Source organism: Marmota monax, unplaced genomic scaffold, assembly GCF_021218885.2.
Source record: "Marmota monax isolate L192 unplaced genomic scaffold, Marmota_monax_Labrador192_F-V1.1 WCK01_AAM20220418_F8-fsc00165, whole genome shotgun sequence".
In the NCBI taxonomy this organism is placed as follows: Eukaryota; Metazoa; Chordata; class Mammalia; order Rodentia; family Sciuridae; genus Marmota; species Marmota monax.
Window position 1 is genome coordinate 3,749,089 of NW_026693851.1, and position 23,634 is coordinate 3,772,722.

Consider the following 23,634-nt stretch of genomic DNA (forward strand, 5'->3'; position numbering starts at 1 on the left):
CCATCACTATTAGGAGTCAGCATCCTCATATCAAAGAAAACATTTGGCCTTTGGTTTTTTTGGGATTGGCTTGCTTCACTTAGCATTATATTCTCCAACTTCATCCATTTACCTGAAAATGCCATGAATTTTATTCTCTTTTAATGCTGAGTAATATTCCATTGTGTATGTATGTGTGTGTGTATATATATATATATATATATACACACCAAAGTTTCCTTATCCATTCATCTACTGAAGGGCATCTAGGTTCTTTCCATAATTTAGCTATTGTGAATTGTGCTACTATAAACATTGATATGGCTGTGTCCCTGTAATATGCTGTTTTTTAAGTCCTTTGGGTATAAACCAAGAAGTGGGATAGCTGGGTCAAATGGTGATTCCATTCCCAGTTTTCCAAGGAATCTCCATACTGCTTTCCAGATTGGCTGCACCAATTTGCAGTCCCACCAGCAATGTGTGAGTTTGCCTTTTTCCCCACATCCTCGTCAACACTTATTATTGTTTGTATTCTTGATAGCTGCCATTCTGACTGGAGTGAGATGAAATCTTAGAGTTTTGATTTGCATTTCTCTAATTGCTAGAAATGATGAACATTTTTTCATGTATTTGTTGATTGATTATACATCATCTTCTGAGAAGTGTCTCTTCAGGTCCTTGGCCCATTTATTGATTGGGTTATTTGTTTTTTTGGTGTTTAGCTTTTTGAGTGCTTTATATATCCTAGAGATTAGTGCTCTGTCTGATGTGCTTGTGGTAAAGATTTGCTCCCATTCTGTAGGCTCTGTATTCACCTCACTGTTTGTTTCTTTTGCTGAGAAGAAGTTTTTCAGTTTGAATCCATCCCATTTATTGATTCTTGGTTTTCATTCTTGTTCTACAGGAATCTTATTAAGAAAGTTGGGGCCTAATTTGACGTGATGGAGATTTGGGCCTACTTTTTCTTCCATTAGTACCTGGCTTATTTTTTAAATTTTGAGATACGATCTTGCTAAGTTGCCAAGGCTAGCCTCAAACCTGGGATCCTCCTGCCTCAGAATACTTCATGAATGGGATTATGAGTGTATATCACTGCATCCAGCTCCATCTCCCTTTTTTATATAGCTCCCCATCTCTACCTTCATCTACCCTGTTTTATTTTCTTCTTACTGCTTAGCAAGTAGAAAGAAAATGAATGCTTAACATCTAAGAGGGAAACATGATAGATGGAAGGCCCTTCTGACGTTGGAGGGACTTGAGATTTTTGGGTCAGAGATGGCCTCCATGTAGGAGAGATTCAATGGAGGTAAGAATGGAATTGGTGAACTGAGCAAGGGTATGGGAAGAAGCAGGTCACTTTTGGATTCTTTTTAGGCTGGAAGGATGGACAGTGATGAGGAAGGGCTTCCTCTCATTGCTTTTCTTTTATAAAAGAGAGTGAGAGAGAGAGAGAATTTTTTTAAAAATATTTATTTTTTAGTTCTCGGTGGACACAACATCTTTGTTTGTATGTGGTGCTGAGGATCCAACCCGGGCTGCATGCATGCCAGGCGAGCACGCTACTGCTTGAGCCACATCCCCAGCCCTAATTGCTTTTCTTTTCTTTTTTTTTTTTTGTACTAGGGATTGAACTCAGGGGTGCTTAACCAATGAACTACATCCCTAGCCCTTTTTTATCTTTTATTTTAAGACAGGTTTTGCTGAGTTGCTTAGAGCCTCACTAAGTTTCTGAGTCTGGCCTTGAATTCACAATCCTCTTGCCTCCAGTCTTCCCAGTTGCTGGGATTACAGGAATGCACTACCATGCCTGGTGGCCTCCTTTCTTTCTTGGTGTCTTGTTTTGAAGGAATGTCTACTGTCTTGAGACATCAGGAGTGGAATGGGGAGATGGAGGAGAGGTGGAGCTTCAAACCACTTTCTGAAGAGTCAGAGGCTGACAACTCAAAAGGCCGTGGAGACATATGAAGGCCCAACTAAGGATAGAAAGCATGGATCTATCCATATGAACTCTCCCAGTTAGTTTGTTCCTTTAACTAGTATTTGATCATATGAAATGTGTTGGACATTGTGGCTAGCAGATGGGTACAGTGGCATCTTTGTCCAATCAGAAGGTATTTCCACTCGAGGTAGTTGCAGCCTCTGTAGGCATGTGGCTTGGCTTTGAATTAGAATAAGGCTCTTCTTCTAGGTGGATATGAGCTTGTTGTCAGGGTGCAAGCTTAGAAAGAGCAGCATCAGGGCTGAACTTCTGCCATATGCAGTGACCCCCAGAATGAGAGTGAAAAAGGAAGACATGGTCTTGACTCTTCCAGACCTTGTTTGTAGAGAAGACAGACAAGTAAAGTAGCATTTATGGTTAGGACAGTTTAAAAATAATCAGAACAAGGCTTACAAACATTGCCCAGAAATGATTGGGGGCTTGTAGGTGACTTGGGGCTGGATCTTCAAAGAAAGTCATTACAGCAGATGAATATATCCACCGAGGAGTCTTCTGTGCCTTGCTGAAATTGCTGCATCATGGTCAGAGATTGTTTAGGAGGCCCTCAAATCAGAGCTTTGATGTAGCAGATTAGGAATATTCTAGTCAGTGAATGTGGGCGAAGGCCAGAATGGGGGGCAGTAGAGGAGTGAGGGAAGAATAGAAGATTGGAGGAAGAGGGATAACAAATGCTGAAATTGAGGTAACTGAGAAGAGGAAAGGAAAAAGTTGGTATGAGAATGCCCAGAGCCATACATTTTAGAAGTGGAGGATATTACTGAAATTGCTGAGGCTGGCTTTGAGAACTGGAAATGCCCTGTCTTTCCAGTACTTCCTGGCTCAATGAGCCCTAGGAAAAGTCCTTAGGAGCATGGGTTTCTGGGGGAGAACATTTAGAGATGGGCAGGAGGGGAAAGTCAGGGCATGGGAGAACTCTGAGTAGTCCATGATGCAGTTTGCTTACTTGGAACAGGTGTTAGAGGTGATGTGGATGGAAGACATTTGGGAGATGACCTAGGTAGGAGTGAGAGCACCTGGGGAGGGATGTGGCTCTAGATAGGGCTGTGATACCAAGGAGGACTTTTATGGAGCTACACAGAAAATTTGAACGCCAAAAACAGAGTTCTCTATCTGACCACACCTTCTCCCTCAAGAGAATGGAAGGAAATGTGTTAGTGGCATTGTTCATCTAGGATTTTTCTTTTCTGCAGCAGCCTTCAGTTTTGCTTTGTTCCTTCCTACAAGGATTGAGCATTGTCGAAGGATGTGGCCTCCAGCTGGATGTATGCCTTGCTGGGTTCAGAGCTGTGATGCCTTGGTCCTATTCTATCAGAAAGTAATTGACTGGCCTTGTACTTAGGCTAAGAGAACCTGGACCCCAGAGATTCTCATGGTTTTCTATTGATATTTCCTTGGAATCAAAAGAGCCTATTCTTAGAAGCACCTGTGAGGGTGTTGGGCCTCTGTGGCTGGCAAAAGCATGACCTTGGGTTGCAAGACCTGGCCACAGCTTCTGCTGTGCTGTTGCATGCCCATCTTATAGCATAGTGGACACATTCTCTTGTGACAGAACTGACACAGCCTTTCTTGCGGACCAGTGTAAGAAACAACTATACAAAGTACCTGTTTCCTGTATCCCTGTATTTTTATACAGACTTATACAACAAATTCTTTTCAGAGCCAGAAGTTTGCCTCCTCTAGTGATCTAACATAGTTACTTTTATTAGCTAGAATTTAAAACCCCATTGAATTTCCCACCTTGCTGCCAGGAATCTTAGTACAGTATCCTCCTTTATCCATAGGAGATGCTGGAAATCGTGAACCTATTAATTTAGCATCTTTTCCATTTTAAACATTTATCTTGCACTGTGACTTTTACTGTCTGAGATATAACAGCAAAACTAGCCTTAATTTCCTTCTTCATAATTTCAGGTAACAGATTCTTTCTTACTGTAGATCTGAGCAACTTCAGCATACAGTTTTTCCATCAAGTAAGGAACTTTCACATTTTCACTTAAAGGAAAACTTTATGGCTTCTCTTTGGCACATCTGAATTGCTAGCATCACTACTCTTGTACTTTGGGATCATTATTAGGTAAAATAAGGGTTGCTTTAATACAAATACTGCATTGCTGCAACAATCTGATAACTGAGATGGCGACTAAGTGACTAAGGTGACTAACTGTGGATACGGTGGACAAAGGGATGATACAGGTCTTCCCAGGACAGGGCTGGACAGTGTTGAGATTTCATCATGCTACTCAGAATGATGTACAATTTAAAACTTAACAAATTATTTAGATCTGAAATTTCCCATTTAATATTTTTGGACCACTGTTGACCACAGATAATTTTTATTCCTTTTTTACATTCTCCAAACCTCTTTAGAAATTTTGGCCTCATCTTTTTATTGTTGCTTAAATGGGTTAGGGTTTTCTTATATTTAGCACATGCCCTTCAAATCCGTTTTGGGACTAGGCAAAACATGAATTGCCATGGAAATGGAAGGTTGAACAAGGTATTTATAGCATTCTAAACTCTAGAATACTAGAGTTGTATCCTTAAAATTAAAGACAGATGCTGGCTTTTGGTTATTGACAACAATTTCCTCTGAGTGATCATTACTACCTGAGCTTCTGGAATGAGTTTGGGATTCTGTCTTATATCAAATTGCTGGCCAGTGACTGACCAGGCAAGATTGGGGGCTTCCTTATTTTTTGATAACCAAGGAAGTAGGCTAGGCCTACTCTTTGGAACTGTAAATTATTAGAACTGAAAAGGACAAGACATAATTTAGCCTAATTTTCTAATCTGATAGATGGTTAGGGGATCCACTTGAGATCATACAGCTAGCCAGTGGCATAATGGGATGAGAATATTGGTCTCTTGATTCTTAATTTCAGTGCCCACATCCTCTGTCTAGGAATTCTTGTGATCTGCTCACTAGACTTGCATTTTGCAGTCACACAATGATAAATGGAGATAATGTGTTGCTTACTTGCTTTACAGGGTAATTTTCTTTCTTTTCATTGTGGGGTGGGGTGGGGTAGGGGTAGTACTGGGGATTGAATTTAGGGGCACTTGGCACTGAGCCACATCCCTAGCCCTATTTTGTATTTTATTGAGAGACAGGTCTCACTGTGTCTTGCCATTGCTGAAGTGGGCTTTGAACTCACAATTCTTCTGTGTCAGCCTCCCAAGCTGCTGCAGGGTAATTTTCTATCATCTCAAATACAAATATAAACTATTTACATATGCCTATCATCTTTTTCTCCTTTCTTTGGAGGAAAACAATGATGTGATTCCTTTGGGTTCAGGAAGATCTCTTCAGAGTACATTGTCTCCCATTTCTTTCTTTTTTTTTTTTTTTAGAGAGAGAGAATTTTAATATTTATTTTTTTTTAGTTTTCGGCGGACACAACATCTTTGTTTTCATGTGGTGCTGAGGATCGAACCCAGGCCGCACGCATGTTAGGCGAGTGTGCTACCACTTGAGCCACATCCCCAGCCCTCTCCCATTTCTTATTCAGCTCATGAAGTTTGCTCATCTATTTCCATTTGTTCCCCCCCCCCCGCCCCCTTTTTTTTTTTGGTAACAGCAGTGCTTTTGTTCTTCCCTGGATCTTTGTGGAATTCCTCTTAGTGAACCACCTTTCCTTCTGATTTGCTAGTCCTTGGTTGACTTTTCTCTGGTAGTCTCTCCCTGATTTACCAAGATTCCTTTCTCCCTTTTTCCTTAGTGGCCTCCTGAACTCTGGATAGTATAAATTTCTGGAGAGTGGAGATGGTTTTATCTAGCATACACTAATGTTTAAATGAATAACTTACAAAGTAATATATAGAATCCTTCTCAAAATAATACATATATGTACATGAGTATGTATTTTATGTTCATGTATTACAGTGTACATGAAGTATTAATGAAAACTCTGTTGAATGTTTTGTTTTTTGAGAGGGATATTCTAAATCCTTATCTTTTTCCTCTCAGCAGGTAAGAATCCAGGCTGATCTTGCTCCTGTCTGGCCTACATAGGGCATTAAGTAATAGTACAAGATTTAAAACTCTAGGAGGGGAGAACAGTTTTGGTAGATGGAGCTAGGGTAAAAATAAAATTAAAAACCATATAACAGGTAGTAGAAACAGAATTAATAGAGTTGGAGAAATAGAAATGTCCATAAACAAACTCTAGTTCTAATTTGAAATATATTGATCCCAGAACTCTCCTGTGAAATGTTAATTACCTAGCTTTTGAATTATTCTCTAATGTCGTTGGAAATTAGGAACTGGAAGAGCTTGCTAATTAAAAATAATCTCTGGTCCAAGGAAGGGTCTCCACCCTGTGATTTGAATTTAATAATAGTTCACTCAAAGTAGTTCATTTGAAGACTCTGAACAATGCTTCTTAAGTGTGCATACACATATTACTAGATCTCATTAAACTGTAGATTCTGATTCATTAGGTCTGGGGCAAGGTCCAAGATTTTGTACTTCTAACAGGCTCTCAGTGAGGTCAGTGCTGCTGGTCCATATACCACACTTGCAGTAGGGAGAGTTTAGAAGATAGCATTAGAAATGGGATATCTCCCAAAGTTTGACCTGTGTTCATGGATATGTTAATAGGCTTTTGCTTGGAATAAGAACATTTTGTGAGAAACCCTTCTACCATGTCTAAGTAGTTCCCTTCATCTTGGGAGCCCCAAGGAACCACTACCATTACATCAGTATAATAACTGATATTCATGAAAATTACTTGCAGTTCTCTTCAGTGGCTGTGTAAAAGGCAGGCAGGAAAATATTAACTTAAATACATTTTCATAAGAATGTTTAAAACATTATGCTTATATGGTTAATCAATAATCTTGAAAAAAAGACCCACATATGCAGAAATATTCATTCTTAATAGGCTACCAGGATGCTTTACTAATAGGCTTTGAGATGTCATCTGCCATTTGACTTCTTTTGTCTAGACCAGTAGTTGCTCATCCAGCAGAGTATAAATGGGATCTTCTCTGTTGGGGGAAAGCAGGCCTGACATTGAATTTTATTTCCATTACTATTTGTAATATGAGACCCTGGGCAAGATATAAATTTTGATGAACCTGTTTTGTCACCTATAAAATAGACATTACCATTTCATTCCAAAATTTTTGAGAAGACATGTGAAAGTTAAGATAGTTACCGTCCCTTCACCATTATTTTTCCCCTTGTTTTGATCCTGATAGACAAGTTGCTGTAACATTTGAAAATCAGTGATTCCTCTTCTTAGCTACCTCTTACCTGAACCTGTTCCCTGGCTTCTACTGGTGAAACAGCAGACTTTGTAAACTTTTGCAACTCCTTAGCTTTTGTAGAGATGAGAGCAGATTCTTGGAATAAACATGAAGAAAATGTAGTTGAACCTTTTTCACAAGGCAGAAGCAGTGGGGTTCATGTATTTAATCTTAATACACATTTTTTATTAAACACATTCATTCATATACATATACCTTATGTAGTAATAAGTGAATTGCCCTAGATCTATCCTTAACAGAGGGTCATAATTTCAGACTCCAGGTGGGATCTGTCTGAATAATGAGGCTATGGATGGAATTAGTTTTGTCTGGTAACCTTCAAATTGCAGTAGCCATGTTGTGGTTGGTCCTTGGTTAGATCAGGCACAACCAGTACATGTTTCTTACATATACTTCCCCTTTCAGCTTTGCCTGCTGGACTCTCTAACTTCTTTGGATTCTTATCTTTAAAAGCAGACAACTTGGAAATGAGGGTTCAGTTTGCTGCTGTGTGATCCTTCCCATCTGAGGTGTTTATTGGCTGCTCACATTGCATATTATGTTCCCTGCTCAGATGAAGTTTTCAATTCTGTGACTGTGTCAATGAAATTGACACAGGTGCATTAAAACAGACTGCAAATCATAATCTAGAATGATATTATACAATATTATGTTTTTTATAGGTATTCCACATCTGACAGGAGGACAAATTGGGTTGGCTAACCTGTAAATTCATTAGGATTGGATTAGGATTAGAATTGGATCACAAGTTGGGTTTGAAAAAGACAAGAAAACTCAATGGAAGCTAGGCACAGTGGCACACGCCTATAAGCTCAGTGGCAGGAGGATCACAAGTTCAAGGCAGCCTCGGCATTTAACCAGACCTGTCTCAAGTGATCCTAGGTTCAATCCCCAGTACAAAACAAAACAAAAAACCCCATACTCAGATATCTCATCTACAAAATCTAGCTCTGGCCTGACAATTCTAGCACTCTGTCCTCCCTATACTATTTCCAACAGCACAAGATTATTTGTAAACCTCCTTTCCCATTCAGTTCTTTGCATTCTTCAAGATTCTAGTGTAAATTTCTCAACTTTCAAGAAACCTCCTTCATTGGCCTGATTTTTCCAAAGTACCTTTTCCATTCCTATGGCTCAGAACACCTTGCCTTAAGGCAAGCATAAATATATAGAAGTATTTTCATTTTAAACCACCCCCAAGGCCTGATATGTATCATTGTGAGAGTGCTGGGAATCCAAGTCATATGGCTCATAATCTCTTTTCTCTTTCAGGACCGAATCATCAATTTAGTTGTTGGCAGCTTAACATCCTTATTGATTCTAGTAAGTATCTTTATTTTGTGCCTCATTCAGGCTCTCAAAGTTCTGAAAAATTTAGTATTATGGTTCAATTAAAAAAAAAAAAAGACAACAACAAAACAACTTTCAGAGCTAATACATGAGTATGTTAAGTGTTCATGCTTTCAACTTTACTACAAAACTGCAATTGGCAACTGATGCAACTAATTTGATTTTCATCCTCAATTCCCCAGTTGAATACAAGAAATAGTACAAATCAAATGAATTTGCCAGTGGTTCCTTGCCTAGTAAGTTTGTAAAAATGTCAGTGGCTACCATCAACTTCCTTCAGATGTAAGCCATGGTAACTCCCTACTTTTGTTAATATCTTAATTATCACTGGTTAAGTTTAAAAGATTTGGTTAGCATATAATATAGTGATTTTCCACTTTGTATAATAAAACTAGGGTACTATATAATAAAATAAAGGTATATTTTTATAGTTTGATAGTGATATTTTTAGGTATATTTTCACTTATTAACCTTAAGTGTTTTTTTCATGACTTCTTAATAAAAAGAATGGGTATAATGTTCTATGTACCTATGATAGAGGCAGAAATGGGTTTTAGGAACCCACCTTTTAGTATTTTTCATAGTGAAAGTAAAACCAGCTTTGATTATATTCTTCATTTTTGGTAGGAGTATTCAGATTAAGAATGTCAGCATTTTTACCAGTACAGTCATTAGTTCTGGGAATAGGGTTTAAATGATTTCTAATAGAGATTAGCTAGCTTTACTGATCTTTCATCTCCTTTCATAAGCAAGGAAAGGATAGAAAAGGAGGAATTATTATAAGAATTTGAACATATATACAAATACTTTATAAAATATTGTATTGACATTCCAGAAATCAAACATGATGGGTAGAAATAATTTTATAATGTGAAGCTTCTTCTAGTATCGTTACCTTGTCTAGATTTGATCTTAATAAGTCATCTTTTTTTTTTTTTTCCCTTTTTGGTGTTGCTGATATTTGAATCTAGGGCCTCAATTATGCTAAACAGGTGGTTCTCCTTCTGACTTATACCCCTAACCAAATCTTAGAATTAATTCTAAGGCTTTATATAATTTCTCTCCACACAGGTAACGCTGATCAGTGCTTTTGTTTTCCCTCAACTACCTCCCAAACCATTGAATATATTTTTTGCTGTCTGCATCTCTTTGAGTAGTATTACTGCCTGCATACTTGTGAGTACTATTTAGAATTTAAATGAAGTATTCTTGAGGGCCTAATGTTGCAGTCCTTAGAATAGATTCCCAGCCCTGTGTCTATATAAAGGTTCTGTCTAATACCACCTCCCCACTCGTCCTCATTAGTTTCTGCATCAAGATGCCAGAAGTCCCAATTATTAATTGCACATTAGTTTTTACTCAGAAGTCCCACAATTGGAACTCTTAGCTAAAAAGTGAAGGAAGAAATTAGTGAAATTAGTAGCTAAAAAACTTTGATATACTTATCTTCACTCAAGGGCTACATTCAGGGCCCAGCAGGCTTTGAGAAATACTTTTAATGGAAGGGATAGCATTCTAGATTTATTTCTAATAACATAATTTATTTTAATCTCTGTGCTTCCCTCCACAACGGCTCCTCAGTATTTATTCAGTAGTTGGTAGTGGTTTCATGACCCTTGAAAAACTGAAACAAAACAGTAAACCTTTAAAAACAGTTAGGCATGCCTGTCCGGGACAGGAGGATCACAAGTTAAAGCCAGCAAGACTCTCAGCAAATTAGTGAGACCATCTCCAAATAAATAAATAAAAAGGACTGGGGATGTGACTCAGTTGCTAAGTGCCTCTGGGTTGTTTTGAGTTTAAATAGGACTGGTTTTACTACAGTCCTATGACCTGAAGAACTGACCCATCCCACTTGGGGAACCTTCTTGTCTCCCCTGGCTTGAAGCCTTGAGTGACTAACATTGAGTAGTTTTATCTAAATACATACAAATTGATGTAGGCTAATAAGACTGTCTCACTGGTTAAATTGGTGGAAAAACAATTTTGTAATTTAAATTTTAACAGTTGGCCCAGTGGCTATTACTTTAATTTTTATTTAATTCTTCTTTTAGATCTACTGGTATCGACAAGGAGACTTAGAACCGAAATTTAGAAATCTAATTTACTATATCATATTTTCTATCATCATGTTATGTATATGTGCGAACCTGTACTTCCATGATGTGGGAAGGTGAGGCTGCCAAGGAGAAATACTTACCAAGACTCTTCAAAACTATACATTAGGACAGTGAATAAATGTTGGATATATGCTGAAGAATCTTCTACAGAAGTCTGATACATGATTTTCATGTTAATTGTAAATTTAAATTCCCTCTTGAAAGGGAGACATATCATAGATCTCATTGCTTTTTCTTTAAGGAGCTGATGATGCACTTAAAACATTCCAAAACTTAGAAGTTCATACAGCACAAGTACTTTTCACTTTGAAATTATTATTATTTTTTACAATTGCATGGCAAACGCTCAAAATCTTGCATTTTAAGACAAATATTCTTTTATTTCTGTTAAACTGAATATACAATTATTGTTCCCTAGGCAACCAACTTTTGCTTATAACTACAATTTCACGTTAACAAAACACAGACAGTGAAAAGACAACTTTGATTGTGAAGATCTAATTACAATAATAAATAAAATAATTTATACAAGTTTTTTTTGTGACTTTTCTATAGGGGTCATATTCATTAAAGCCCTAGAGGCTAGTTTTGGCTTAACCCTTCTCTAGTAGGAATGACTCGATTTATTTCCTTTTGTTACAGAAGCAAATTTTATTTTGTTTTTAAAAATTGCTGGAGAGGGAGCAGTTATATTGTACCTCCACCAGCTAGTGCACTAAGTGAATGGCAAACTCTGATACCCCCTCAAATATTTTCTGGATAGTCTATGTCATAAAACATGTAATAAACAGTCATGGTATTGGGGATATTATCTCTTTCCATATTTGGTTTAATTTTACTTCAAAGTGCTAACTCTGTAAACTAATAACAGTGGTTTCTGTTGAGGGGGTAAAAACTGCTTAGTTACCAGTGGGTTGTTTACTACTCTTACCCATATTCCCTTTAAAAGTAATAAAAAACCTGTAGTGAATTTTCTTGACTCTAATGCTGTCCTCTTTACCCTGCCTGAACCAGCTCCCACTGCCAGCAATGGGTTAACCAAAAGTAACCGCAACACAATTATCTTAGGTCTCTGTATTTTATGCTGGTCAAGGCTCAAAACTATTTAATCTTTTTGAAGAAGGTCACTGATAGCTCTAGACCATGTTGAGAGCTTTCTCTGAAATACAACCAGGCCTACTTGAGAATGTTAAGAGTGCCATTGTTTATCTGCAGAGATGAATATTACTGCTTTGGTGATTTAAAAAAACTTCTCAGTAGCTAAGTAAATGAAATTCTGTCCTGACAATTAACAGTAAACACAAGGATCTGTGCAGTTAAATCTTCCAGATTCTACTCACCTACACACTGTCATTAAACTGGACCTCAGATGATATACTTAAAAGGAGGTAAAAAATCATAGCAGCAACAATGTGCATGGCTTAAGCATTGTAGCTATTTAAAAGCCAGAGGAATGGTAAAAGGGAGGTTGCTCCTATTTCTTTGGAGATATTGTAATTAACAGTGTGGCTTCTTTGCTTTAACTACCTGTTTCTAAGAATGAACTAATGACAATTTACCAAATCCTCAACATCCTTTGAATCTTCAGAAACAGGACTGCCCAAAGATGATCCAATGATGTTTGATTCTTCCTGATGATGTTGGAGTATGGGATCTGTAATGAGTTAAGTTTCAACTTAGGTTAAAAATTGCATATATATAGGAAAAGACTGTCAGGAATTTTTGTAAGTATTCTACCATGGTGTAGGGGATTAGAGTTTTCGTGTTGGATTAAGAAAAGGCTTAAGGCCCAAATTTTCCCCTTAAGATTTATCAAGCACAGGATATAAGAAGTATATTACAGTTACCTGTTAGTGTTGTTAAAGGCAAGACAGATTCAGTATCAATAACATCAGATGCCTGGATAAAGCTGTGTGGTGAAGGAACGATAAGTATTGTTTCGTCGTCAATAGTTGTTTGATCAACTTGTTCTACGATGGTGGGTGACTCTAAGTCCTAAATAATATTTTTAAAAAAAGAAAGAAAGAAAAAGATTTGACTCATATTCCTTGTCGGTTTTCCAGATCCCAAGTATGTCTAGGTTTGACAGTACTTAATTCTCAAACATAAAGATTAAGAGCTTAAAAAGATGGCCCCGTTAACCTTCATAATCTCATAATTTAATTTACTAAATGTTAACAAAAAAGGAGCAAAAAAGAATTAATTCAGTTACAGGTCACCTGAATACAGAGGAAAGTAGACTTTTAACACCATGGGATAAGGTTCCTAAGCCTAACCATAAAAGTCTACTATTAACCACACTCAGAAGTTGTTCTAACAAACATTTCTCAATCTACCGAGGTGGAGAGGGGAAAAGTTGTAGTGAAGAACTGTTAAGACAGAGCATAGCTTTCTTATTCCCTTCGAGTGCCACAAGAAATCTGTGACTGCCCACTTCTGTGAGAAACATCAGTGTTTGTTCACTCATACTTTTGTGGTCAGAGGTAGGGCTTTGTACTTGTTTTGTGGATCTAAAAAAAAGGAAGGAAGATCTTAAAATATCACTTTAGTGATATTTCCAAATGGCCGATTTGAGGTTGAAGGCAAGAACCCATTAAGCTGTTTTTTCTATTAAGTGTTGCTTACCTCAGTAACGTAAGCACTGGCTAAATCAGAGGGGGATTCTTCTTCTTTAAGGTCGGTGTCAGAGATTTCTTCTTCTGTTCTGACCATAACACTGTTCATCAGTTCTGTGCTATTTTGGTCACTGAATTTGGATACATGAGCATCATTAAATGATGGCTCTATAGTCATCTTAGGCTGATGAATTTCATCTGGGAAAGTGTCTGCTTCTAGTGCATCTGGAGGCTCAGGGAAATCAGATGACTGAATATCACTATCTACTGTCAGTTCCGCTTGGGATATGGAAGAAGTGATGTCCTCTGTAGCAACAGTCTGAATGATGACTCTTGGTGTGTGACATTGCACTGTGACACTGTCACTTGTGTTCAACAGATGTTCTGGCTATAAAACATTAAAGACAACTATCAATGGCAAAATGAGAAAGTAACACTAGATTTAAATTATTGAACAAATAACATTTATAGGTAGTACCCCATGGTCCCTCCCATTATTTCTCACCTCTGTAACTGAAATGTTTGAATACTATTTTTCTAGAACCTCAATTCTTTACCAAGTAGGGCTCTCCTAAATTCCCTACTATAATGTACATCTGTCTCATAAAAGGAGGAATAAAGGGCAGTATCCCAGTGAAGGAAGAATGAGGGTGCAAAATACTGAGCCTGGGACAATAATGCAAGACATTAGTTAGCAAACTAGTCCTGGTTTATAATAAGTTAAAAAAAAAATCAAGTAAAATTATGTAACATACAGATAAAGCATGAACAATGATCTGTTCTGGAGAAGCAGGAGCAGCAGCTGTCAGGGTTACAGTGGGACTAGCAGTCAGAGTTAGGGGAAGGCCTTGACTTGAACTTGTCTGAAGTAGGTAGGTGCCTGGAGTGCCAGTGGGCTGTAAATGGAAAGACTAAAGGAGAAACAAAGGAGACAGCTCAATATATGTATTAATAGGCTACTGATTAAGTCTACCTCTACATCTTAAAATGAACTGACTAATTTATAGCTACAAATGTACTTACCAATTATGAGGGTGCAAACAAATAATAAAATGAAGGATGTAATACTCAGTCTGGAGATTTAACAGGTAAGGCATTTATCCTACTCTTTGTTCCTATGTATTCCCATGGTCTGGTCTTAGCTATTTGTTTCAGGGCACTAAGACACAGATGCACATGCAATAAATAACCCAGCATATACACAATCATCCCTCTTTAATCTTTCTCTGTAGCACATAAAAACAGGCAGTATCCCAGTTTAAAAAAGAAAGTTACCATTTTTTAAAAGGCACAACAGCAGTGTTACTTACTTGAACTCAAATTTTCATAGTATAATTTTAAGAAATGTTTCATATTAAGGGAAAATTTACCAAAATGTCAATAGCAATGCTCTAAAGAAAAAAGATGCTTATCTGAAAGCTGGTTAATTGATCAAACATTTTTATCATTTGAGATTTTAAAGTGTAACAAAATTACTCACCAATAAACCTTTCAAACCATAAGCTTCTATGTAATTTTAAGTTAGAAGAAGTGTATGTATTTGAAATAGGGCTGTGGGTTGAAATTTTGTGGCCTGTTGTTTGATCTAATATCATCTTGTCAACTCCTGTGTAATAAATCCCTGAATACAGGTTTCTTTATTCCTTACATGGGAATAATACCTATATCTCATGGGAAGAGTTTAGATTAGAAATGACTATGAAAGTGCCTAACACCCAAGAGGGAGACAATCATTAAAAAAAAAAAAAAAAAAAGTGAAAAAGTGAAAGCTAATAATTTTCCTTAAGAGTTACATGTATTAATCACATATAGACAGTTATAACTGTAAATACTCTGTCTGTAAGTCACATGTGTTTTAATAAAACACATTTAAATCTCCATTTTTTGAAGCTTGGTTACTGGTATCATCCCCTACAAATAAATTGGGAGAGAAATCTCTGAATAGTTGAATGTGACCTTTTAAGTTATAATAACCTGAACACAAATCTCAATTGTATGTATAAGTGTATTTTTACTTAGGAAGGTATAAAAAAAAACTTAAAATTAAGTTGTTTTCTACCTGTTTCATATGGTTTCTTGTATATATTCCTATTTTGGAAACCAATTAAGCAAGCTTTGAGTTCTAAGGATAGAAAGAGAACCTTTTGCTTTGTTCATCTTCCTCCTGGGATTTGATTGTGGAGTGGACGAATAAACTCTTCTACTAATACCCCTTATGTTTTTTAAAGTAAATGAATCTGGAGAGAATTTATATACAATTTATTATTTTCTACTTAATGAAATATGAACTAATCTGGGTTTCTTTGTTTTAGAAAGAACAATGACTAGGACTACATATTAACAATCATGACCCATTTCATCAGGCCAGAGTCAGCCATTACTCTTCAAGAAAATGGCAGCCCTACAGAGATATACTTTTACCTAAACCCATCATAAACTGAAAATGCCACTTAGTAAAAAATGCATTTTATATCCCTAACCCACTAACAACATAGCAGTTGCTTGATACTTACTTGATACACACAGTACCAAAAATATTGGGTGTTGACCCATGATCAAAATTCATGTACAAGTTTTTATGTGCAAATATATTTCAATTTCTTAGGTATTCTTTGGGATTAGAACTGGTGGAATGTTTGGCAACACTACATTTGATCTTTTTAGAAATTACAAGATTGTTTTCCCAAAGTGGTCAAACCAGTTAAGACTGGAACTTTAAAATTTGTACCCCCAGTGGCTACTGAAGTGTTTACTGAATCAATCTTATTCAAGCTCGTGATTTGTTGTCTATAACCCTTTTCTCAAATAACCAGAATGAACTTATAATTCAGTATAGTACAGTCCATGTTATGTGCTCTACTCTTTAGCACTGTCATTTTCATATGTAAAAATACATGGGATTATGTACAGATGAGAAAAAAGCAAATTTAAATGAATTAAAAAAGTGGAAGTCTGATTTATATCTAATGTCGGCTATTCATCTGGCCTCAAATATTTAGTTTCATCTTTTATATGACATATATAACATTTTTTTAAAAATGTTACCAACTCATCTTTCTTATGCATAAAAATGGCCAATATCCATTATATTAAGTATTACTCACTGGAAGGATCTCAAATGTCTGTAGTGTTCCACTGTTTAGTGTTATTGTTTCTGAGTCAACAGTAGCAGCAGGGGAGTCTGTTGAAGCTGTAGTAAGAACAAGGACAATAATAAAATGCTTTATAAAAGTTCTACAGTGTACTCAATTGTCATGAAGGCAAATTCATTTTGAAAAATTTGCCTGTAAACCTGAGTCATTTAAATTTAGAAGAGAAAAGAAATCTAATGAACTTATCTGGGATGGCACACATGCCACAGCCAAGTCTGGCCCACTGCAAGTGTTAGCAACACTGCTTACTAGCAATATAAACCTAGGCAAATAACTTATTTTACTATTTATAAAATGTTTGCTATCTTCCTAATAGGTATTGTCAGCCCACGGAAAACTAAAATTCTCCATGCACAATCAATTTACAACCAATATAGTAGCGCACATTTTATTTTAACTAGTAATTGCAGTTACTCTGTTAATTCTTAGGCTATAAAACAGAAACAAGAAAGGCAAAAGAAAATAAAATTCTTAATGCTTTATTATAATGGAAGGAAGGTGAAGCAAATAAACTCAAGAACTTTGAGATAGGATTAGTTTAAATGTCTCTAAGGTAACTTTGCTTTTGGGTGCTGGGGATGGAACATGCTAGGCATCACGCATGCTAGACAAGCACACTATTACTCAGCTATACCCCCTACCCCATTCAGTCATTATAATCATATACAGATATGGTGTTAATAATAAAGCCAACAGGTAGCCAAGTAAGTCTCAACCACAGGATACATTTGGAAATGTTTCTGCTTGTCATGATTGGAAAGCACTATTGGCATTTTGTGGGTAAGGTCAAGGGATACTGAGCATCCTGCAATGTGAAGACATGTCTCACGCAAAATGCTCAAGTGACTGGTATGCTTGTGGGTAATAACCTTTTCATAGGCATTATGTAGACCTCTTATTAAAAAAGTGAGATAAAGATAAGTAAAGATTGTTCTCATTCCTTTTCTGTCATTACAATCCAAGAACGATGGAAAAAAAGGGAGAAGTGTCAACTTTGCTTAGAGCTGAAGAGAAAGTATTTCCCCTCCCCACAATAATTGCTGGGTTCCCTAATCTCATTAAGCACAAAATAATCAGGTGCTAAGAACAACTGAGGGATAAAAAAAATTTTTCCTGTAGGAAACTGACTTATCTCCCATACGAAAATCTTTCTCGACCTTAACAAAACCCATCCTACATGTGACCATAAATCCATCCCCTATTTGTGTCTTCTGATAAAGTTGCTATAAATGATGTGCTTAACCTTGTGAACTCCATATCTTCTGCTCCATTAATTCATTATTTTAGACAGTTTTCTATTAATCATTAATTTTAATTTCTAATTGATTTCTATTGAATCCTTTTTTTTGTTCTTTTGAGTTATACATGATTATAGAATGTACTTAGACGTATTATTCATACAGAGTATAACTTCTCATTCTTGTGATTGTACATAATGTGAAGTTACTACACTGGTTGTGTATTCATACAGGAACATAGGAAAGTTAAGTCCCATATTGAATCGTTAATTATAAAATCTTGAAAGATGGTTTTGAATGATTTACAATAGCCAGGTTTTAAGTCCTTCCTGTTACACATTCTTTCTTTGTACAAATATTAACTGAGCTAAACATAAAATGTTAGTTTTCCTTAATTCACCAACTTAGGTAAAACCAAATCATACAAATCCCAGTGGCAAGGAGCCTTGAGGTTCCAACACTTACAGACATGGGTGATCTGAACTGGAATCTGCAACGCTGTCATAGGACTTGGAGAGATGGCTGTATTATCTTCCAACCGGGCAACTCTGATCTGAACATGCTGTACACTGGAATTGGAATTACTGTTTGGAACTCCAGATCCTGATTTATTCTCCAAAAGTGTTGGGTTGTTTTTTTGGTTCTCATGTAACTGTTTAAGACCTTTTATTAAGACTGAAGGGAGATGGGTAGACAAAAAGAACATGACTCTCCGACAGACCACCATCTAAGCAACAAGGGAGGTGGGGTAGGAGGGGTAAGGAGGGAAAGTATTTGGAATAAATAATTGCATAATGAATGTGAAAACTAATCAAAATAACAATAAAAATACTAAAACCATAATCTCTTCTGAAAATTTGGAAACATTATCCATCTAACAGATTTTTTTCCCCCCCTTTTGAAAAGGGGGTCTTGTTACATTGCCCAGGCTGGTCTTGACCTCCTGGGCTCAGGTAATCCTCCACTCCTAAGCAGCTGGGACTACAGATACATGCCACCATGCCCAAGCAGATTTAGAAAATTCTTAATATCATGTTTTTGCGATCCAAGAATAATAATGCAAAAACCAAGAGTGTGCATTGTTTTAAAAAAAGTAAAAATAAAACATTTTCTTTTTTTTAATTTCCCAGGGCTTACTGACAGAATTCCTATAATTTACGAAGAATACTGTCAATGCTAAGCAACTTATTTTTAAACAGTATTCATTTTTCTCTCAGTGACTCAAGGGCACTTGATTGTATGCTTATACCTGCAGAGGAAAGTATATGTAATATGTAGCCTCTCTTAAGGTCTTGCACAGGGAGGCCTAATATAGATTTTTTTTTTAATCAAGTGAAAATTCCTTAGCATTTAATTCTCTTTTGGGAAAAATTTAAGTTGGAATTTTACATTAAGGGGAATGAATTTAACAACCTAAATTAAATAGGCTGTACGACTCAATTTAATGCATAAGCGCAAAACATGCAATGAAAAGTATGTTGTCTTTAAGCAAACCCAATATAGGATCTCTGGATTTACATAACAAATGAAATTAGAAATTTACAGAATTTTTCTTTTACAGAATACATTGTCAAAGATTTTCTCTAAATAATCCTGTGAAGATATTTAAAATTATAAAACTCATAAAAGTTTATTTACATTTAAGTACTGAGAAAGAAATCTGTACAAAAGTAAAACATGTACAATCTATTTCCTATTTACAGTTTTTATAGTTTATGTTGACAAACAAGAATGTGTAAATGTATATATTTTCCTCTTTTGGGTTCAGGTATTACAATCACATTAACTTTTCTCTAGGGAAGACAGTTACTCAAAGAAATAGGGCATAAGTAAAAATCTGCCATGATACATCTTTACATGGCACAGAACTTCTAACCTCTAACTCCTAAAGAGTAAATATGGTAAGAGAAGGGAAGGAATTAAAAAGGCAAGTAATACATTACCAGGGAATGAAACATCCTTATGATTTGCAATTTGCCTTTTGATGGTCCACCATTTACTTCGAAGCCACTGTGGTGAACGGACACTGCTCCATCCCTCAGCTAACAGATCCCAGTTTATGTCATTTTCATCAGCTACATCAAGCTCTGCTATCCTACAGGTTACAAAAAACCATGTGTTAGCTGTTAAATTAATTTCTCCCTAAGAACCCTCCTTTGACTAGGTGATGACGACTCTGGTAATAAAAGGAATGGCAGATTATGCCAGTCTTATGCTGCATGGGGAAAGGATTCCAGGAATGCCGACTTGCTTCCAGAATTAAAAGCTAAGAAATACCATCAGCCGTATTAACCAGGGCACTAACCCTTGCAAATAGGTATAACCAGATGAAGCACTGTGAAGGAAAGGGAGTAGGCTAAAGATTAGAATAAGAACAGGTTTAGTTGTATAGTGTTCTTCAGTGTTTCATAGTATGGCCTTTACTACATTACTTCCTGCATCTTTTTCATTTGTAAAACAAATGGATTTAGAAATGAGCTATTTATAAAGATGACTAATGTAATAAAATACCCTTTAAGACACAAAGACAAAACCAAAATTGTTAGTTGTACTACCAATAATACAACTAAAAAAAAAATTTTTTTTTTTCTTTTGGTACGGAGAACTCAAGGGCACTTAACTACTAAAACACATCCCCAGCCCATTTTTTTATATTTTATTTTGAATCAGAGTCTCTCTTTGAACTTGTGATCCTTCTGCTTCAACCTTTTGAGCTGCTGGGTTTATAGGCAAGTGCCACCATGCCTGGCTAAATTGTGTGTTTTAAAGGTCTATTAACCATTTCCAGTATTAACTATTATGATGATCTTGATTTTAAGCACAGTAGCCACAAAAGTTTCTTTCTTCAGTGTCTTAAATATTTTCTTGCTGCTGTTTTTGTTCACTTCAGTCACTGAGTCATAATGGTTAAACCAACAAATTAAAAAAAAAATAAAATTGGGTTTATTATCTTAAAGGTGTTTAATTTGTGCGAAGCTGATGGTGTGTGTAATTATGGATTGGGTCCCCCTTCTTGACAATCTTAGCACAGTAGCCAAGGATTGAAGGGCATGGAGACTGAATAGCTCTATTACCCTAAACATGTACCCCTAGGCTAGGACTGAGGCACATTGGTGAGACAGTGGAAAAGCTGCACTGCCACTGCCTGTGCCATACCTGTTCTGTGGATATAGAGGACTTCAGTCTCCACGCCTTCAATCTGGTACTTTGCCCGGGCACTAAATCCACTAAAAAGGAACAAACACAAAACAAAACAAAAGAGCTCAATATGAAGTACTTAGATCTTAAACAATGGCTCTCTATGGAAAGGATGTTTTTCAGACATTAGGCATCTAGGAAAACCAAAACAGGAAAGTCAATCAAGACATCCATAGTAACTATTCAGTTTCTATTAGGACACAAACCTGAGGATGAGATTGATTTCATCTTCCTTGGTCCACTCAGTACCCCCACTCTGTTTCCAGTTCAAGTAGTTGAGCCACTTAGAACGACACTGCTTTTCTGAGCGGGTACCCACACGTTCAGCCACAGCTGCCCAAGACACACCCTGTGTGACTATGTCACCTGGCTCAGTGCTCGTCAACTCATGAACCACTTCTGCAAGTCTCTTTTCTTCTTCTTCTGTCCATTTCCCTGAAAGAAGGAAATAATCCAAACTACCACTGCTACCTTCTTTTACAAATTTGATTCAGCCTTATATTTCCAAGTACTGGGAAATAGGCAGTAGTACTAAGAGTTTATTTGGTGAATGGCCCTCTGGTAGGAAACCACATATACCTACTGATAATTTTGTTTTACTACCCCCAGTAAAGGTCTCAACACACACACAAAAACAAAGAATCATAATGGAAAGGACCAACTGACTTTTTAAGTCGAGAAAAACTACCCCAAATATAACTATGAAGAATTATGTACTCTCAAGTTATACCAAGAACTTATATAAAAACAGTAAGATGGAAAGAGCCTCAATGATGGCCCAACAGGCCAGAAACTAATGCTTTCACTAAACTCCTACTCTGCAGAAGTGTGAAGTTAAGAGGCCAACAGTCACAAGAATGAATGATGAGGGACATCTACCAGCTCTACCAATTAAAGACTAAACTTATACTATCTTCTTTCCCCACTATCCCAACTCCACACTACTGTGATCAATAAAGTTTGACACTAGTATTCATACCCATTTTTACTCCTGTTTTTTTTAAACTCATGAATTTATGAATAAATAATATCAAATATTCCTTTTTGTGTGTATGTGTGGTACTGGAGATAAAATCCAGGGGTGCTTTAATACCCAAGGTAGAGTAGATAAGGAGGATATATTCTTGATTTCACTTTAGTGTAGTGAGGCTACATATACCCTAGAAGCTGAAGTTAAACTGGAAAACTGTTTTTGTTTGTTTTTACTTAAAAGATAGACTTAGAGAACCTTCAGAGAACATTAATTCCCCTCTATTCTAATCTCTGTTTTAAAGAAAGAGGCTCAAAATGATATTTTAAATGTTAACAACAGAACCTAAAAACTGTTGTTGAAGGTTAGGTTTAACATTATCACCAATAAATTTGTGTATATTTGTAGTTTGGCCTGGAGATTAAAATACCAATAGTCATAAGCTGTTTTTTTTAAAAATGGAAAAATATACTTTGAGATAAGCAAAACACATATAAATCTTTTGAATACACCTCCTTCCTAACTTGGGACTTGCCAACAACCAATGTTTTTTATAAACATGAGATGATTCGGTACTATTAATATTAAGTTAAACGGACCTGAATTAAAATCCATTTTCTATATACATGCCTTAAAATACTTTCTCAACTGGGACAATAAGAATTGTTACAAAAGTGAAAACATGTTAGACCTAAATCCTTTTTTGTTGTTGTTTTGCTGGGGATTGAACCCAGGGCCTTGTGCATGACAGGCAAACACTCTACCAACTGAGCTATAGTCCCAGCCCTGAAAAGTCCTTTTGAAACTTAAGAAATTCTGTGTCCTTGTGAACAATGTCACCTTAAAAAAATAAATAAAGCACACAAATTAAGATTAGTTGGATCTGTTAAATTGAAGGGCAGGGAGAGGAGAAAGAAAAAGAAGGAGACTAGAAAAGTTGAATTAAGCAAATGATAATTTTTTTTCCCTCTCAGAAGAAAAAGCAGTATCTGCAGGGCAAGAAGCTCAAATAGTGACCCCACCGCCAAAAAAAAAACCAAATCCCCCACCAGCAGCATTCAAAGTACCTGTGTTGCAAGTATCCTTCATCAGTCGGCACCGATCTTTGACGGAAGATGCACTTCTTCCTAGGGCCGCCCCTATTGTTGCCCAGTCATTGCCATGCTTTATCCGGAGCCTAAAACAAGAGTCTGCCAATCAGCATTTGGTTCAACTGTTTTCTCCCTTTTAATTTCATCATTTATTCTTCATTCTTCTTCTTCCCATTTGATTGGTTTGGAAGTTGTGGGCAGCAATACTTTGAGAGCCAAAGTTTGAAAGTGTGGCCTTTTATTGGGGTCCACAGTTGTCTGTGGGTGAAAAAAAACAGGCAGCAATTGCCCTTTTCCTGGGTCAGAGAAGAAATAAGTAACTTGGATATGTGTTCAAAAAAGACCAAATTCCCCTCAGGTTATTGACACAATCTCCCAGGTAAGCCCCAGATTTTTCCCTTTTGAGCAAACACTTCACAAACTCTTCTTCAGACATCTGAAAATAAGAACCTTCAGTGTTTTTTTCCATGATCTATTATAATAGTCCATTAAACCATGCTTTTTATGACCCTAACTCAATGAAGCAAAAGTATATTTCTGAGACTTCAACAACCTTTACAAGGTAGTTAGCAAGGATATTCAGTGAAACATTTGCCAACTCACCATTTTAGACTAAGTTGTGAAGCACAACCTTGGTTTTGATTCTATTAT

At 36.5% G+C, this 23,634-nt stretch overlaps 2 protein-coding genes and 1 non-coding gene across 7 annotated transcripts in view; 1 reads left to right on the plus strand and 2 right to left on the minus strand.

The window, feature by feature from the left end:
- Positions 1–23,634, plus strand: part of Tmem243 (transmembrane protein 243) — a 53,594-nt gene that overhangs the window by 10,134 nt on the left and 19,826 nt on the right. Inside the window, exons 3-5 of one of the 2 annotated variants that reach the window (XM_046462469.2) lie at positions 8,522–8,572; positions 9,671–9,775; positions 10,654–11,250. In XM_046462469.2, the coding sequence (XP_046318425.1) occupies positions 8,522–8,572; positions 9,671–9,775; positions 10,654–10,776 (279 nt within the window). In that variant the 3' untranslated portion in view covers positions 10,777–11,250. Of the gene's footprint in view, positions 1–8,521; positions 8,573–9,670; positions 9,776–10,653; positions 11,251–23,634 lie in introns of those variants that run through there. The other variant, XM_046462468.2, reaches the window with a different exon arrangement.
- Dmtf1 (cyclin D binding myb like transcription factor 1) overlaps positions 11,074–23,634 on the minus strand; it is a 44,733-nt gene continuing 32,172 nt past the window's right edge. For 3 of the 4 annotated variants that reach the window (XM_058585045.1, XM_046462465.2, XM_046462467.2), the window contains 9 exons: positions 22,960–23,069; positions 21,129–21,357; positions 19,668–19,819; positions 18,190–18,399; positions 16,439–16,524; positions 14,090–14,245; positions 13,345–13,722; positions 12,567–12,714; positions 11,074–12,373 (listed from right to left, as the gene is read on the minus strand). In XM_058585045.1, coding sequence (XP_058441028.1) covers positions 12,264–12,373; positions 12,567–12,714; positions 13,345–13,722; positions 14,090–14,245; positions 16,439–16,524; positions 18,190–18,399; positions 19,668–19,819; positions 21,129–21,357; positions 22,960–23,069 — 1,579 coding nt within the window. In that variant the 3' untranslated portion in view covers positions 11,074–12,263. The remainder of the gene's footprint in view (positions 12,374–12,566; positions 12,715–13,344; positions 13,723–14,089; positions 14,246–16,438; positions 16,525–18,189; positions 18,400–19,667; positions 19,820–21,128; positions 21,358–22,959; positions 23,070–23,634) is intronic. The other variant, XM_058585046.1, reaches the window with a different exon arrangement.
- Positions 22,602–22,669, minus strand: Trnad-guc (transfer RNA aspartic acid (anticodon GUC)). The gene has a single exon. It is a non-coding gene; the product is annotated as a tRNA-Asp (tRNA).